Genomic DNA, 18456 nt, shown 5'->3' on the forward strand with positions numbered 1-18456 from the left:
ATTATCTATCCCCATTCCAAATTAAAACCTCCCATCTTTCTAATTCCCTATTAAAGGGAATTTAATTGATGACAAATATTGTGTCATCCACAATTCTTCACTCTCATACTGATCAGTTTCTACCTTTCTAATATCTCAGGTATACTGCTTCTTCTTTCCTGATACTGCCATCACTCTGGTACAAATCCCCAAAATCTCCTGCCTAAATCATTGCAAAAGTCTGATGGTTGATCCCCCTGCCTCAAACTTCTCCCAAATCTGTTACATCTTCCACTCAAATGTCAAATTAATCTTCCAAAAAGGACAGTTCTGACAATATTGCCCCTAAATTTCTTGGTTCCCTCCCTATCACTTTTAGTACCAGATATAAGTTCCTCTGCTTTTAAAGCTCTTCATAATCTGGCCCTTTCCAACATTTACAATCTTCTTATACCCCATTCTCTCTCCTCTTCCCCTACTCCTTCCTATTCCTATAAAACACTCATCTCAGGACACACATTGTCACTTACTTCCTTCAAGTCTCAGCTACAACTCTACTTTTCTGGCCTTTTTTCATCTTAGAGCCCTCTCTGAGATTATTTCCAATTTAATCATTTACATATAGTCTTTTGCATGTTGTCTTTTCCATTAGACAATGAGGTCCAAGAGCAGAGTCTCATTTTTTTTTAATCTTTTGGGTTTAGCAGAGTGGGAGGTCTTAATTAAGGGAGATCTTGGCCTGGGGCATAATTACCACCCATAATCGATTAATACCTCAATTCATCCGAAGATCCCTCCCTAGCCCCAGGCCAGATAGCCCCAGGCCAGAAACCTAAATATATATATATATCACACACATCTAGATAAGAACCAAATTTCACTATTTGGGAGTGAAAAAGAGAATTACTTCTACATTAAATTACTTCTACATTATTTTACAGATGAGGAAACTGAAGTAAACAGGGTGAAATGACTAGACCTGAGTCATACAGCTAGTAAGTGTCTGAGGCCAAATTGGAAGTCAAGATGAGTCTTCCTGACTTCAGGCAGGGCACTGCCCACTTAGATGCCCATAACCTGATAATTAGGACCCCTGTTTTTATCTTCATTTTGCAAAAAAAACAAAACAAAAACAAAACAAAACAAAAAACCATTTCCCTAGAATTGCAATAGTGAGCTATAAGCTATTTAAGGATATAATATTCGTCCTTGCAGAGGAATTCTTGCAAACACAGTGACTAGCCAGCTTGAGGGGCACCATGGTTAGAGGCAGGGCCCATTAAAAAAGACAGAAAAATACTCTTAGAGGACTGTTTAATTTTAGTGTACCAGATCTCTTATTCAGAAATCTAGTTAAAACCTTTTTAACTCAGAACATGAAAACATTCTATCCACTGTACCACTTAGATGCCCCTCATGTCAGAAGGAACCGAGTTCAAATGTGGCTTCAGACACTTCTAGCTATGTAATCCTGGACAAATCACTTCACCCCTGGACGTTAAAAGAACTATTCCACAAATTGCACTACAACCAGGCTGATAAATTGTTGGGGGACAAAAGAACATTTTATTCTAAATTTTGACCATTATCCTAGACCCATCTGATCAGAGCCAGTTGTAAAGGGAGAGAAATAACCTCTCTCCCGAGGTAATCTGATTTATCAATATTATCAGTCAACTAATCAATAGAGGTTTATTAAGTGCCTATTATATGCCAGGCACTATTCAAAACATTAAAGACAAAAAAAATTAAATTTTTGAAAAGGTCAAAGAGAGTTCCTGAACTCAAAGAGCTTCAGATTGGATGGAGTGACAAAGTGCAAACAAATTGGAAATAATTAACAGGGGGAAGACACTGGTGAGGTTTTAATTAGAATTTAAAGGAATCTGGGGAGGTCAGTAGTCAGAGTGAAGGGTGAAGAGTTCCAGGCATAGGGAACATTCAGAGAAAATGCCCAGAACTGAGATATGGAATATCTTATTTGTGGAACAGCTAGGAAGGCCAGTATCACTGAATCAAAACAATTATGATGGGGAATAAGATGTAAAAAGACTGGAAAGGTAGAAGTAGTTAGATTATGAAGCATTTTGAATGCCAAACAGAGCATTGTCTATTTGCCTCTGGTCTTATTTTTACTTTACAATAATAATTAGTATTGAAAACATGGACTACTGGATGACAACACTGGAACTAAAAGAACTTAATTCTGGTCAAGAAATTATGTTTATATCACTTTCTAAGAGCACAGGATAGAGGCTTCGTAAACTAATGTTTGCTGGTTGAATATATGAGGGACTGAGTACCCTTAAGTTGTTTAATTTCTCTAGGCACCAGTTTTTTTTTTTTGCAAAATGAAGATAAAAACAGGGGTCCTAATTATCAGGTTATGGGCATCTAAGTGGGCAGTGCCCTGCCTGAAGTCAGGAAGACTCATCTTGACTTCCAATTTGGCCTCAGACACTTACTAGCTGTATGACTTAGATCTAGTCATTTCACCCCGTTTACTTCAGTTTCCTCATCTGTAAAATAAGCTGGAGAAGGAAATGACAAAATGCTCCAGTATCTTTGCCCAGCTAATAATCCCAAATGGGTCAGGAAGACTCTGCCCCAATTGAAACGACTGAATCCAACAATTTATCAACTAGTCATGGAAATGAAGTGAGATAATTAAAATTTAAAGATTCCAAAAATACAAATTAGTATACAAGTGCAAAGCATTATTGTGGCTGTGTCTTGGGTCTTTCACCAGACTGGCTACTTCCCAATGACAGAGACTATATGTTCTGGCTTTTTCCCAACCTTGTCCCTTAGCAAGGGATCCAGAGGGAATGTGAACTGAGCTATCTTTTACTTAACTCGATGGACAAGTATGCAGGTAAGCCTCCCCAATGGGTTATCCTTTTCCTTTAGAAAATTCTTCTGAAACATACAGTGAAACTTTGGATCTAAGATGAAATACAATGATTATACCTCAGCCCATTTTAAGAAGAGGTTTTACAGTGTTAATTCTAGTCCCAGACAAAATGGATTTCACTATCCATATTGGAACTGAGAGGCAGAAAAAACCTAGAAGAAAGACAAGGGAGTAAAGGTATCCCTGTTGAGACGCAGTGCAATCTTGGAATAGACTCACCCGAGTTGTTTTCTTTGGAGGATTTGAAGGCTGGGGTAACGCTTCTTCTGGGGAGACGAGTGCAAAGAGGGTTTCCTTGGATTCGTTTTTGGGGAAGTTATTCATGGCTAGCTCCTCGATAGCTCTCTCCTCAGACATGTGGCTGCAGTAAGGAGCTGGGACAGTGTCCAGCTTTCTTTGAGAAGAGAAACTTGGAGAGGGGTGGGAACTGAGAAGTGGTTTCAGAATTTAACCCCGCGAGCTGTTGCCCGGCTTATGGGGCTGAATTAATTAATTGTCGGGAGACTAAACTGGTTGGTTCACGAACCAGTAAAGAGAAGGGGAGGGACTTGGAAATAATTACGAAACAGCACCTTAAACTTGTAAAGTGCTTTATATTTTTGGAAACATTTTCATGATCTTTATCACACGTTATTCTGGTAACTGCCTGGTGTGATTAGTAATAGCTACATTACATGGTGCTTTCCAGTTGGAGCTTTGTTGAGGGATGGGACTCTAGTAAGAAGAGTGTCGGGGGAAGAATGAGGGAATGAGGGGAAAGTGCGCTCAATTACTAGAGAAGGAATGATGAAAAATGCCTTTGAGTACTGGCGATCTTGAACAGTGGTAACAGCAGTAGCACAGGACCCTGATCGAACCAGGCACTCAAATATTTGTTTCTTTAATTTGACTTGAGTTAGTGTTACTACTGTGATCCCAGCACAAAAAGTCATGAATACTTGGATTTAGGGGGCAACAGTGAAACTGAGAAGAAGGGAGAGTAGGAAGGAGGGGAGAAATACCCCAAGACACAAATGTTAGGAATTGACGCTTCCTGGAAAGTGGAGTTGATGATTTCTATTGTAAATTAAGTTGACGTTCTTGAAGTAATTATAATTGAAGACATCAGATTCATTGCCCTCCCTTGTGGATATCAGCCACTGATCTCTCTAGGAATTCACTCAAGTCTGTCAGACAACTAGTATTAAGTTCTAACTAGGTTTACTGAATTCATAAATGCAAGCAAAAGAAAAAAAATGTAAATGATTTTGATGCAGGTGTGGTCCCTTTAAGATTCCTTTCTTTCTGATTCCCAATCCCTCCTAGTTAATGTAATTACCTTTTGATTCCCAAATCCTGGTTCCTTTGAATTCCAATAGAAAATCCAGATCTGTCCCTGCCCCACTAGGAGCCACTGAGCCAATTTTGAGGCTACACACCCTCAGGCCCCTCTAGCTAAATCTCCCATTATAAAAGGGCCACCTGGGACACCCTCTTTGTAGAGGTCCCAGACATGTTAGCCATGTCAGGACCCTCTGTCCACGGGACCCTCTGTCCGGTACCCTTCTTATCTCTACCTTCACCTATTTCCTTACTTCCAAACCCCATAATAAACTCTTTTTATCAATCTAGTTTTTATGGGGACTCTCGCTGCTACTAGATTTCATTTAACACCATATCCTTGCGCCGAATCCAATGGGGTTTCAGGGGAGCTCTATTTGACTCCCTGTACCCCAAACCTGCCATTAGACCTCAAGTAAACCCTAATTTGATTTAGGCACCCCATATCTAGACCTTATCAACTTCAAGAATCTTACATTCTGAAGCAGAACAACATGTAAAAGGATGCTGAAAAGTAGGGGAGGGGAGCACTAGGGAAGGAGATCAGGCATTGGGACATGATGGAGAAATGAGAGGGAGCTGGCATGGATACTCAAGAGAGATCCTGGCAAAAACTATTGGAACAGGGGAAGAAGCCTCAAGGGCAGAGGACACTGGAACTACGGGGCTGTTGTGAGTTTCTGTAGACAGATTTCTGTGATTTGGTGAAGTTTCGACCTAAAGAGTGATCTATGCTGGAAAGGGAAAGTTCCTTTCATAACTTTCCCTTTCTAGATCTTAAATGGCAGCATTTGCTTATCAAAAGACCAGGTATTCACTGAGCCTCAATATCTTAACATTTTTCCCTTTAAAATTTAGGTTACTTATTGTTTTGTACGTTTAAAGGAGGTTGAGTTCCACTATCTCTTCTGTAATCTGAAGTTTCCATTGCAAAACATTGCCAGATGACTCGCCTTGGTTCTGGATGCACTGGCTGACCTTGATCTTTCCAAATTAAGGACTTTTCCAGGTCTCAGTTTGTCTGAGGCAATGCCCATTCAATGACTAAAGGCTAGAAAGCACAATGGATAGAGAACTACTTCTGAATTTAGGAAAACGAGTTCAAAACCAGTTTCAGACACTGCCTACCTATGTGACACTGAACAAATTACTTAACCTTTGTCTGCCTCAGTTTCCCCATATGTAAAAAGAGGATAATGATATTATTTACCTCCCAGGTTGAGATCCTTAAATTAGTTAATATGCTTGGCACTTAACACAGTGCCCAGAACATAAGTAAATGTTTAATAAATGCTTAGGCAGTTAGGTGGCTCAGTGGATATGGCCTCAGACACTTACTAGTAGTGTGACCCTGGAAAGTCATTTGAAATCTATTTGCCTTAATCCATTTGTCCCGATTTATTCCATGTCACTGGACCCAGATGTCTCTGGAGGAGAAAGTGAGGCTGGTGACTTTGCACCTTCACTTAAATCCAAGTTCCATGTCATGAAAGTTGATAAACTTTCTCCCTGATCTCTCTTCTTCAAAAATGAAGGACAAACAATGACACCTTAATTCAACTAGAGAAGGAAATGGCAAACTACTCCAGTATCTACCAAGAAAATCCAATGGTCAGTATGATCCATGGTGTCACAAATATCAGGACATGACTGAACAACTGAAGAGCAGCCAAGCTACACATATTTTATGGACAGCTCAGTGGCTCAATGGATAGTGCCAGATCTGGAGTCGGGAAGATCCATCTTCCTGTTTGCCTCAGTTTCCTTAGCTGCAAAATGAGTTGGGAAAGGAAATAGCAAACTGCTCCAGTATCTTTGCTAAGAAAATGCCAAATAGGGTCATGAATAGTTGGGCACTCTGAAAACAACAAGAATGAATCCTTGTTTCCTTTTCTCTTCCTTTGTAATGTTCTTTTTTGATTTTCTGGAGGTTTTGGAGCAGGTTTGGTTTCAGTTGAGTAATCACTATGAGAATAGCCAGATGTTAAAGTTCAAATTCTTTATTATTATCTCCTTTAAAATCTAGTTTCCTTGCCCGAGGCCCGGCTAGCTTTCTTGAGAGCCTTTCAGACAGGACTTGATCTCAGTGGGGGAAGTACAGGAGGCCAAGCCAACCACCAGGAGGCTGATGAAGATGGAATGATCTGAGTCCAAGGGCTTGTGCTTCAGCTTCCAGCCTCCACAAAGGTGAATGATGCAATGAACCTTTTCTGAATGAATCTGGCTCTGAGTCCCCAGGCTTGTATGTTCTACACTGAGTGTAAACCAGTCATTATATCACTAGGAAACCATTATTTATTGTAAGATTAATTCAATCATACTGAACTTAGAGAACTATTAATCACCATGCTAAACTAGATAACCATTGTCTCATCAATTCCACTGAGTTAGCACCTTGTAAGAATCCTTGTTTTAAGTACAGGGTTCTGGCCCATAACATTCCTTTACATAGAAGAACAAGAGATATTTGGAAGTAAAAATGGCATAATTAAACACCAGAACTATTTTATGGTTAATGGAACATGTTCATTGACTGATGTGCAGAGAGGTAAATTTATGAAGCATATTGATTAGTTACTATAAGCTATGGCAAAATCTCTGATCTAGGGCATTTATCCCTAGAGTACTTAAAAAAGAAAGAAAAAAAGCTAAGTCTGAAGATTCAAGTATTGTCATCGTTCAAAACAATTCAAAACACCTCCTTGGACTTAGAATAAGAAGGGAGCCCTTGGAACTGGACTCTGATGAAGGAAAATCTGGCAGTCATCTGTTGGTCCTCGGCTTAGGGTTTCTTTTCTAAAAGAGTAGTGTACCTGCCTTAGCTGAAGATTTCACAGAAGTAGTCATTGGAAGCATGAAAGATCTTATTGATGGGAGCTTCATATCTGCTTGTGACCAGACAGCACGAGAAGCATGAAGGTGAGTTGCCCCTCCCTCTTGTCCCTTTGTGTGCTTTCTATGTATATATGCTTCCCTGCTGGCAACTTCTATGTATATCCACTCTTTGCTCATACTCTATGTTTATGTGGGACACTCCACCTCAGGTTAATAAGAGATATTCCCCAAAGAGTTCAAGGAAAGGGAGAATACTCTCTCTCAACCACCATGCAGAAATATTTATGGCAGTTCTTTTTGTTGTAGCAAAAGACTTATACACTAAGGGGGTACTCGTGAAGTGGGGAATGGATGAAAAAATTATGTTATATGAATGGTACATGAATATAATAGAATATTATTGCTCCATAAAAATACCAAATGGGATGATTTTAGAGAAACCGGGGAAGGATTGTATGAACTGGATATAAAATGAAATCTATACAGTAATAGCCATATTACAAAAACAAAAAATAAGGTGTGAACTAGACAGAGCTTGCCTCTAACAGTAGCTGAACAGAGTAGGGTAGAGATAGGAAGTAGGAGGTATAAGATTTGTTTTTGCCGTTTGTCCTTCGTTCTGGAAGAGGACCATGACATCAGGGAGGTGATACCATGACATGCATTTAAATGAGGGAGGGCTGGGAAAGGTCACCTCCCTCACTTTCCCCTCCAGAGCCATCTGGGTCCAGGATTAAGACATCCACATTGCATTGTGGATGCAATGGGACATCTTGACTTTTTTAAGCTAAGGTCTTCAACAAGTCCCAGTTTGACTGAGGCCGCACCTCTTCAATGATTCAGGGTAGATAATAACTGAGGCAAAGAATCTCCTCTCTCACCTAGTCAAAAAAAAAAAAAAAATCCAAATAAATAAATAAACAAAATCTGGGAGGGGAAGATCTTCATGGAAATGACCAACCACAACTGCATTGCTGCATGACAAGATCTCCTGATCAAAGAGTAATAGAACCAAAGTGTAAATAAGATATATCTTTTAGATACAGCCAATACATGGATTTAATTTATTTTTTTTCTTTAATGAAAGCACTTTAATAAGTAGCACTCAGAATAGAATACTTGCCCTAGAATCAGGAGGAGCCGACTTCAAATCCAACAGCACACACCAGCTGAGGACTGAGCAAGTGACTTAACTTGTGTTTACTTCAGTTTTCTCATCAGTAAAAGGGAAAATAGTAATAGCACCTACCTCCCAGAGTTGTTGTAAGGATCAAGTAAGATAATAATTATAAAATAAAGCAATTATAAAGGATTAAAATAATTATATAACCACTATAGAATTCTTAGCATGATGCCTGACACAGTAAGTTCTGTATAAGTGTTAGAGAAGAAAGAGGAGGAAAGTTGCGCTTTTCATTTTTTAAATTTAGGTTGTTGTGAGGGGGCAATGATAACATTGGTCTTTCTTCCCCCTTTCAAAAAAAAGGATAAAAGAAATAAAGGAAATTGTTGAGGCATTCTTTAAAATTCATAGAAAGAATAAAGCTCAGGGAAAAATACAAACAAGTAAACATTGAATTAATAACATTTTGTTAAAGCAAGCTAAATGTAATAAACAAATATATTTCTTTTTCTGTTCTACTTTCTATTCAGAAATGGTCTCTCTTTTGTTAAGTTCAGAGTAATTTTTTATATAAAGCAAATATTCTGTTTCTTATGATACCATTCCAGGTCATGAATTCTAGTTTTAGAAGTACAGATTTAAAGAAAACCTTTAACCTAGGTTACTTGTGCCCGTTGAGAACTCAATTTGAAAGCATAAAAGAGGGTAATCCAGAGGAGAATTATAAAATTATATAGTAAAGTCATAAAGTATCATATAAAGGTCAGATGTTACTATTATCTTTCTTTTTCCAAATTCCTTATCCCAGCTCCCAAGGGAAAGGAGAACTGCAGTTACAAGAGTCCAGCTTGTTTTCTGGCTACAGTATTAATGATTAAGTTAGAGACCATTGCTCCCAGAATTCTTGTTCTTTCTACTTTAGTTTGACTAATGTCTATTGGTTCAAGCAAATGAATGGTTAGAAATTATTAGCCAAGTTAGGGGTCACTATAGGTGCCCAGAAGATGCATCATGTCATTGCTCCCGACCTGGTCCTATCTATCTCTTGTAACTCCCAAAGTTGGCATGTTTGGGATCTCTGCAAAGGGGGAGGGTTCCAGATTGACCCCTTGTATAATGGGAGATTTAGTTAGAAGGACTGGTGGGTGTAGTCCCAGGTTGGCTCATGTCTGGATCTTCTATTGGAATTCAAAAGAACCAGCATTTATGAATCAAAAGGTAATTCCAATAATTAGGAGTTGGGAATCAGAAAGAAAGGAATCTTAAAGGTACCACACCCGCATTAAGGAGGGGGGAGAGATAACTAACCATAACAGTGCGTATTTATAAAGTAATTACTCTGTATCAGGCACAGTGCTAAACTTAAATAAGAATTTGATCCTATAAACAATCCTGGGAGGTAGATTCTATTATTATTCCTATTAGGAAACTAGGACTAATTAAATGACTTCCTCAGAGTTGTTCCGGGTCTTCTTACCTCCAGGATTTACCTAAAGCTTTACCCAGAAAGAGCAGAGATACAGAGGGACACAGACAGAGACAGAGATATGGAGACAGAGACAGAGACACACAGAGACAGAAAGACAGACAACCAGACAGACAAAGGGAGAGACAGAGAGAAAAACAGAGACAGACAGGCAGGCAAAGACAATGTGAATGAGTATTCCAGTTCTGGAGTACAAGTTACTGAAAAGACACAGGAGATAAAGGAAAATAGTATCATTGGATCATACAGTTCATGGAGAGAAGAAAAGTATACAAAGATTGGAAAGGTAGGAAGGGAAAAGGTTGTGGAGATCAAGTATCATAATATATTGGCTTTGCCTTCAGACCCTTATATATAGACAACTCCCAGTTGTCATTTCTATGAGAATTAAGCATTTCCACCCACCCAGTATTATTTAGGTAAGCTCTTGGAAGAGCTCCTTTCAATTCCCTTCTTCAGCAGGTCAGCATTTTTGCCAGGACCTTGTGTTAGATAATAAGTAACCATATCAAGGCAGAGTTCCTAAGGATGATGACTACCTGGCTAGCAGCTTGGTGAGCCATCAGTGCTGCCATTGGACTTGGATGCAAAATTCCTAATCCTACTAATTTGAATACATATGATCACTTTAGGAGATTCATTATTCAAACTAATTGAGATCTAGTAGTACTGTTTACCTGTTTATCTTTACTCCCCAATATTATTGTCTTCCATCCTTTCCACCCCATGTAGTTCTAGAACCATGATACTTCTAGGACCTAGAAAGTGGAAAATTAGTTGAAAGATATAAAGAAAACAGATAAAAGAAAATCATTGGAGATTTGCCTCATTGACTTAAAATCCCCTAAACTTATACTGTAGAGTTCCTTTTCCTTCCTTTCCCTATCTCCGCAAGTCCTGGAGTGAAAGGAAACCAGCCCTGCCCTTTGGCCACCAAGCTAGCACTTTATTATGCATTTCCTTACAAAGGCTAACTAATTGCCTAGAAGAAGAGAACTTCTTGGAGAAACTTCAGCCACTGGAGGCCCCCCACAGTCCACATTAGTGATTGCCTCTTTGGGACCCTTATGGGTTAGAAATAGTGCTTCAGCAAAGTTTTGCAAGGGTGAATGTTGAAAACTATCTTTGCATGTATTTTGAAAAATAAAAAGAAGAAATAGTATTTCTGAAAAGACCCAGGTATGCTTCACAGTATTCTTCACAAGTAGATGCCAATTAAAACAAAAAGTGGATCCGTTGAAAGTTCTCATTATTTGAATTTGTATTGTATATTTCCAAGGGACTGGAAATATTGAGATTTAGTAGTACTGTTTACTCTTTACTCCCCAATATTATTGTCTTCCATTCTTTCCACCCCATGTAGTTCTAGAACCATGAACCATGATTGTGTAGTTCAGACAGCATTTAATAAAAAAAAGCTGGAGAAATATCTAGAAGCAAAGAGAAGTTTATTATACATTCTCAAGAATCAGGCGTCCCACCCATGGAGCAGACAATCGAAGGGAGGAAGCACCTTAGGGGGCAGGGTCAACACTTTTTATCCTTAACGCAAATACCCCCTACCACCACTGACCCTCATCCTTATTGGCTGAGGATCTTACATTCTAAACGCGGGAACTACCCAAGAAATTGAACTTGACCAATAAGTACATAGTTGCCCATATCTGACCTAACAGAAAGACACTGATGTCATAGGAGGATAACAAGGGGACTTAAGTATGCCCTTTACTTTGCTTAAAGTCCTTCAGGCCTACTCCAACTCTGAAATAGATGAAGCCTTACTCAATTTTCACAACTGTCTTGAAAGATCTCACCTCATCTCATTCAGTCCCCCCTCTTATTTATACACTGAAATCTCTTCAAATTCTGGTAGCCTAACTTCACATTCCCTATCGGATTCAAAGCTAATATAGTGATTTCTTGAAAGCTGCGGCAGCTGTTCTAATGCATTTTATATATTTTTAGAAACCAAAATAAATGCAGATAACTATTTAGTATATTATGTTAAACCAGCAGAGATATAATGGCAATAAAATATATACATGTTATAAATATATCTATATATATGAATAGGGAAAGGGGAAAGACTTAATGCTATAAAAACAAAGGATAAATATCTGATATTCTCTGATAATACCATCAATCAAAAAGACCCTTCAGCTTTCTCTTCCAACCTAATCATTCTAGATAATGAGTTTTGGACTATTCTGGTTATCAATTGGATCAAACAAGGTATGCAGATAGGGAGTAATAACACTACTAAGAGCTATAAGGCCAAACCAAAGGAGCTGCTCTCACCAAGCCAGGACCACCAGGAAGGTGAGGTTCAGGTCTGTACAGGAACATGAGCAAGTTTCCTAAGGTTCTTAATGATTTCTTTTACTAGATTTCCATTGTCAATCTTTATACAACAAATACACATTTAGTTTCACACAAACTCCCCCTTACATGGCCAACAAATAATTCAGCACAAGTCTATGTTGTAAAACAACCTCTCTGATTTGAATAGCTTGGTCAGACAAAAGATCTAGTGCCTCAGCCATAATCTCTACAATTGCTTGAAGCTTAATTATTCTGTTCAAAATATATATTGGGGTTTTATACTATTTTCTCTGGAGGCCAGGCATCACCCCACCATTTACATCTCCAGTCTGAGTAATAGAGGTATCTAAACCCCATTTCTCTCTTCCCAAACCATTGTACAACTGAATCCCTAAATATTGGCTTGCCTATTCAGGAAGAAAGAAAAAATTTGGCCTTATTAGTCCAATATAGCAAATCCCTGTTCAATCAAGAGGTAGGGTTAGAGTATCAGCAGTTAGTCCACAGATCTAATAATGACCCATTAGAACAGGTTGTTCCTTCGAAAATATGTCTAATATTGCTGGTCTCTCATCCCTAGGGGACCTTCCCCTACAAAGGTGACATACTGATATTTCCATAAACCCAGCTCCTTCCTCCAACTACAATTGGCAACTGGCCATTGACCCATTAGGTTAGAGGTTCTCCAAATGTGGGAAACAGAGCCCCATGTTTCCCAGGTGTCCCCACTGATGTCTAGACAGGTAAAAACTTTCCAAATCCTTGCAGCCTCCCTCATATCTCCTAGAGATAGAGCAGACAAAAAGCAAGCCTTGTCAATCCGCAGCAATTCCTAAGGAACTGTGCCAGAGCTCCCAAGAGCTCCAAATGATGACTGCAGTGCCCACTTGACAACTGCAGTGTCCACTACAAGATAAGGAAAGAAAGCCTTTTATCTTGTCCAGAGTTAAGTCTACTCACATACACTATTTCCCAGCTTCAAACTTTGACCTGTTTAACAAAACCTATCTTCTGTCAATGGCCACTGATGTTTCTCTTCTAAGTTCCAGAAATCAGACCCATTATGAATTTGGGATCAGTTACTAAGAATCCAGGCTGGGCTTAAGGAGACAGGTACCCATGGCCATTTGGCTCAATAGTTGGGATCCACCACAGATCCAACAATTTGATAAGTTAAAAGTTCTCCCTATATTCTGCATGAGCAGGAAGAGCTGGTTCTATTCTCTGGAAGACAGAGGTCTGGTTTCTATGGCTATCATGAGGAAATAGGCAAACCCAAGGCTCAGGGAAAGCCCCATGAGAGTTCCCAAAGTAATTCCCAAATTAATGTAAGAAAAGTCATACAGTTACAATGCATCGGATTCAGAGTTTGTGTTCCCATTCAGCGGAGGTCCCCTCCTCAAATGTAATTTGAGGTCTCCCCATCTTCAACTGTTCACTCGGATAAAGGTGGCGCCACAAGTCCAGCCTCGTTCCTGGGTGCGAATTGCAGTGTCCGAGGTCAGTATCACCTGGTAGGGTCCATCCCAGCACAGAGTCAAGCTTCTCATCCCTTCAGGAAGGGATCAACACCCAATCTCCAACCTGAATTCTATGAACAGGGAAACCTAGAGGAGTCTGAGTTATTAACCCTTTTGTTGAAGTCCTAGCAATGACTTAACATATCTCTTAAGAAATAAATCCTTTGTCTCTAAGATAGGGTCCCAGTTTCCCACTAGGACAAGCCAGGAGAGGATGACCGTACAATAATTCATAAGGTGAAAGCCCTCTATGTGGCTTGGTTCTGATTCTGACCACAGCAAGAGGAAGACATTTAGTCCAAGGTAGTGGGGTCTCTAAAAGATAATTTAGTCAGTTGCCGTTTTATTTCTTGATTCATCCTTTCTACTTTCCCAGAAGAGGGAGGACGCCAAGGGGTGTGGAGATCCCAAGTGATTTCTAAGGCCCCAATCAGATTCTGCAATACTTGGGCAGAAAAATGTGTTCCCTGATCCGAGTGTATCCTCTCTACTACTCCATATCTAGGAATAATTTGTTCTAATAAGACCTTACTGTGGAGGCAGTTGCTCGGGCTGAGAGGAATGCCTCCACCCATGATGTCAGATGGTCCACTATGACCAGCAAGTATTTGAGGCGACCCACTGGTGGCAGCTCAGTGAAGCCCACACCTGGATGCTTTAGAATGGTCCAATTCCCAGAGCTCGTTCTGGGATCTGGTGTTGAGCAGCCTTGTTAGTCCTTTGACAAACGAGACAGCCGTCCACCAATTGTCAGGCCATAGCATATAGGCCAGGGGAAACATACCTTGTCAGCACAGCATCACACAGGTTTTGGACATCCCAGTGACTGCCCTGGTGCAGTTGCTGAAAGACCTGCCTCATACTTGCTTTGGTCAGTACCTCTCTGCCATCAGGTAAGAGCCATTGTCTTTCCGAGTTCCCAACTGCTCCGAGAGTCGAGGCCTTCTCTTTTTCCTTCTGGGTAAAACTGGAAGAGGGCAGACTAGGGGGAAGTACAGGTATCAAGGCCATTATATGAGAAATCTCCTGGTCTCCAGCTCCCTTGCCTTCTCATCTGCTAATCTATTTCCCCTTGCCTCAAAAGAATTCCCATCTACCACTCTAGAAGATCCATCTATAAACCAATTTACTCCCCCGGGCATTGGGGATTCTTGTGAATCCTTTTACTTTCGTTTAAAAATCAATTAACTCTAAACAACAATATTCCTCTGCAAGGGTGGTTCTGTTCCAAGGGACAGGCGGCTGGATTAAGATTCAGTAATGCAACATAGACAGCTGATCCTATAAGCCTCCTTCCCTTCATCTAGAGTAAATTCCCCTTCATTTCATTTTCTCCGAGTATTTAATGGGGAATTGTTTGGGTGTCAAAAGTTCTCTTTCAATACAGCCCTCCCACACACCATGATCATGCAAAACATGAAAAACGCATCTAAAGACAATATCTATGTAAGGCTGTTTTACTTCAGGTACCTGTCCTTAAAGCTTTCACAATTCCACTTTATAACCTATGCAGTTACACCTGAATTCAAAATTCCCAGCAAATATTAGCTGCAGTCCCAAAGGATTTTATCTCCTATAGCAATTATCATTAATCAAGGCTTCAAATGAATCTAGTTCTCAGAATCACAGTAAAGGGTTCATCCTAGAAAGTTCACAGCTTATACAGCTTAGATAGTTCTAAGTTTAACATTACACAGATTATTTGGCCTTTAAAATACTCAAATACAAAGAAAAAAAATTCTAAAACGCATGTTGTCCATCCCGTTTCCACATAAAAGAAACTTTTAGATCTTTCAAATTTAACATTAATACTCTCTTCATTCAATTTTTAGAAATAACACTATCAAATTATCAGATCAGACTAAAATCCTGCTTAGATTTTTTTTTATCATCAGACTAAAATCCTGCTTATTTTTTTTATCATCTTCCTTAAACAAGGGGTCTATCCTGCACATAAATAAGCATTAAATAATTTGCTTTAGACAGATGGGATCTTAGTAGAAATAAATCACTTTCAAATAATTTACAGTTCCAACCAACTTCTTAGAGCAGCTATAGACTTGAAAAATAAAAATAAAACATTCAGTTATTAACACCATATAAATGTAGGCTGTTCCTTTAAACAGTAGAAGCAATTGATATCCCAACCAGCAAGGTGTGGCAGCCACCATACTTAATGGGGAAAGGGAATTAGATCACCCAACAAGGTCCCTCTCCACGTGGCCATCCTTCCCCCACTCCACCATACTTCCCGACTTTAACTAATCACAGCTAACTTTTTAGGGTGCCATTTCCCCAGGATCTAATCTGCCAGCTCAAGAGAGGCCACAACCTCATGGGATATATCTCCTTTTCCCATGGCAAACGGTAGATTCACTAGGTAATTGTGTCTTTTTCTTCCCCATTTCTGGAGAGCTATTTTCCTCTTTTTCTCTCACATCTCTTCCTGTTCCCTCTTCTCTCCTTCCAAAGCTTACTTGCTTAAACCTTCTCCAACACATGTTCAATACTCCCAAACTAATACTAGGCCATTTACTATTTACTAGCTCCATTTAAACTATTAATTGCTTTTGCAAATCAATCTTTCTTGTCCCTCACCTTCAAGTCAAAAAATTTTTTTAAAACTTTAAACTTCAAGGTTCGCAAACTGAACCAAATGTCATAACTTATACATGCCCAACAGAGATGACAAAATTTTAAGGCATAACCCAGTTACAAATTACCCAATACCTCTAGAAAACAACATATCATCTAAGTAGGGAGATACAACTCTAACCTCCCCTAAGGTAAACTACCAGCATTTTGTTTTAATAACCTATATTTTAACTTAAAATCCCAAACACGGCTTTAAATTCCCAATAATATAAAACCACTTTCGCCATTGTGGGGAGCTGGCACTAATCTACAGCCACATAAGGCCAACCTTGAATAGGTTGAATCTCCTAATCACATTATACCAAAGACTTCCTGAATAGGAATCTCCTAATCACATCCTAACTTTGAATAGGCAGATATCTAGGCATCCCCTAATCGCATCATAGGGCTTCCTGCCACCAGAAACATCTGAGCAGCTCATCCTTGGGCAGGATACCAACCCTTTGTCATGGACCCCCACCCTGTACTGTGTTTGTACAACCCTGCCTTCTTTCCTACTGCTATATATATCTGTACTATTGCACCCATTAAAATGAGGCTTGATCAGAATGATTTGACTTGCCTCCATTTTGCGCGTCCCCTCTCTCTTGCCCTTATCTCTTTTCTTCCAGGGTCCACACACTCTGCCTCGCGGGCCGAGGCAGCCATCATATTTAAAATAATGAATTTCACCAAATAGCAGTTTCTTTCCCTTGGTCCCACGTGGCCCTACTGCAGCATGTGAGAGGGAAAGGAAAGAAGCCACCATCTTCACTCTCTCCATCCCACATAGTTCCCCAATGCATAGGGTGATTGTGCTTCCAATTGGGATCTACTAAAGGTATTTCTGATCAGCTGAAACTACTCCTGCAGCTGGAGAGTTTCTCTTGTCCCACTCCCTTCATAGCTGCACCTCCAATTACTCCCCTCTCCTCTTAGAGAGAATTCAAAATAGACCCAAGTTCTCCTCCTGGCCTCGAGAGCCCTTGGAGGGGCAGATGGAATTAAATCCTTTCCTTCTCTTTCAGGTACAAATTCAGTCTTCACCAATATCTTTGTCACCCCAGACAAAACAATCTTATCATCTTTTCCTTTTTCCTTGCTTTTTCCTTCTATATTTTGGCAGTTACTTAATTTATCTCCCAAGGGACTATCTACCGGTATTTTCTGATCATTTTTCTCATTTCTCTCTGAGAGGGCTGGCTGGGACTGGGCCACACCCATTGAATTTGGATGGAATCTAAATTCCAAAACGCCCAAACACACCAATTGTCGCCAATTGATTCCAGTCACCCTAGAAGGCCTCGCCAAGCCTATTCTGTTCAGAGACCCAGAGTTTAAGACTCCAGGCCTCACATGTTCTTGTCCAGAGACCCCTCTAGAGTTTGACTTAAGGGCCTCACAGGGGCGCTTATCTCCTGTCCAGAGACCCAGAGTTTAAGACTCTAGGCCTCACAGGGTCCTGTCCAGGAGTTTCTCCACTTGGGGCCCACTTTCCCTTGGGGAGTAAGGAGAAGGCCTCCTGGACGCTGGTAGGCTGCCTAAATCAGGGCAGGGTGCCACCCTGCCAGCACCCCAGGGGTTCACCTACTCACCAAAAGTAGTGTGATCCGGACTAGCCCCCAAAACTGTGTGGTACAGCATTTAATAAAAAAAAGTTGGAGAGATATCTAGAAGCAAAGCGAAGTTTATTATACATTCTCGAGAATTGGGCGTCCCACCCATTGAGCAGAAAATCAAAGGGAGGAGGCACCCTAGGGTGCAGGGTCAACACTTTTTATCCCTAACTCATACCCCCCTCCCACCACTGACCCTCATCCTTATTGGCTGAGGATCTTACATTCTAAACGCGGGAACTACCCAAGAAATTGAACTTGACCAATAAGTACATAGTTGCCCATATTTGACCTAACAGAAAGACACTGATGTCATAGGAGGATAACAAGGGGATTTAAGTATGCCCTTAGGGGATAGCAGGGAGGGAACTTAAGTATGTCCTTGACTTGATGCTTAAAGTCCTTCAGCCCTACTCCAACTCTGAAATAGATGAAGCCTTACTCAATTTTCACAACTGTCTTGAAAGATCTCACCTCATCTCATTCAATGATCAAATCAACTCTGCCATTGTTCCTGGCTAGAATGCCTCATTCTACTTCCCTATTCTCTTATCTCCACTGATCATCTGTGTGTCTTTCAAGAACCAAAGTGCCTTTCCCAAGCATGTTCCCTTTAGGGTATTTTTCCAGATCTATGGATTGCTTTTGAATTTGTATTACTAGCCCTGGCACAGTTCTTGTCAATAGACTTAATCATTCATGATTAG

The 18456-nt window shown here is 40.1% G+C and overlaps 1 protein-coding gene across 1 annotated transcript in view; it reads right to left on the reverse strand.

Moving 5' to 3' along the window:
* SLC15A2 (solute carrier family 15 member 2) overlaps positions 1 to 3387 on the reverse strand; it is a 47217-nt gene extending 43830 nt beyond the window's left edge. The window contains exon 1 of the mRNA XM_003763625.4: positions 3113 to 3387. Within this exon, the coding sequence (XP_003763673.1) occupies positions 3113 to 3250 (138 nt within the window). The 5' untranslated portion in view covers positions 3251 to 3387. The remainder of the gene's footprint in view (positions 1 to 3112) is intronic.
* Between the last annotated feature and the right edge of the window lie 15069 nt (positions 3388 to 18456).

Source organism: Sarcophilus harrisii, chromosome 3 (assembly GCF_902635505.1).
Source record: "Sarcophilus harrisii chromosome 3, mSarHar1.11, whole genome shotgun sequence".
NCBI lineage: Eukaryota > Metazoa > Chordata > Mammalia > Dasyuromorphia > Dasyuridae > Sarcophilus > Sarcophilus harrisii.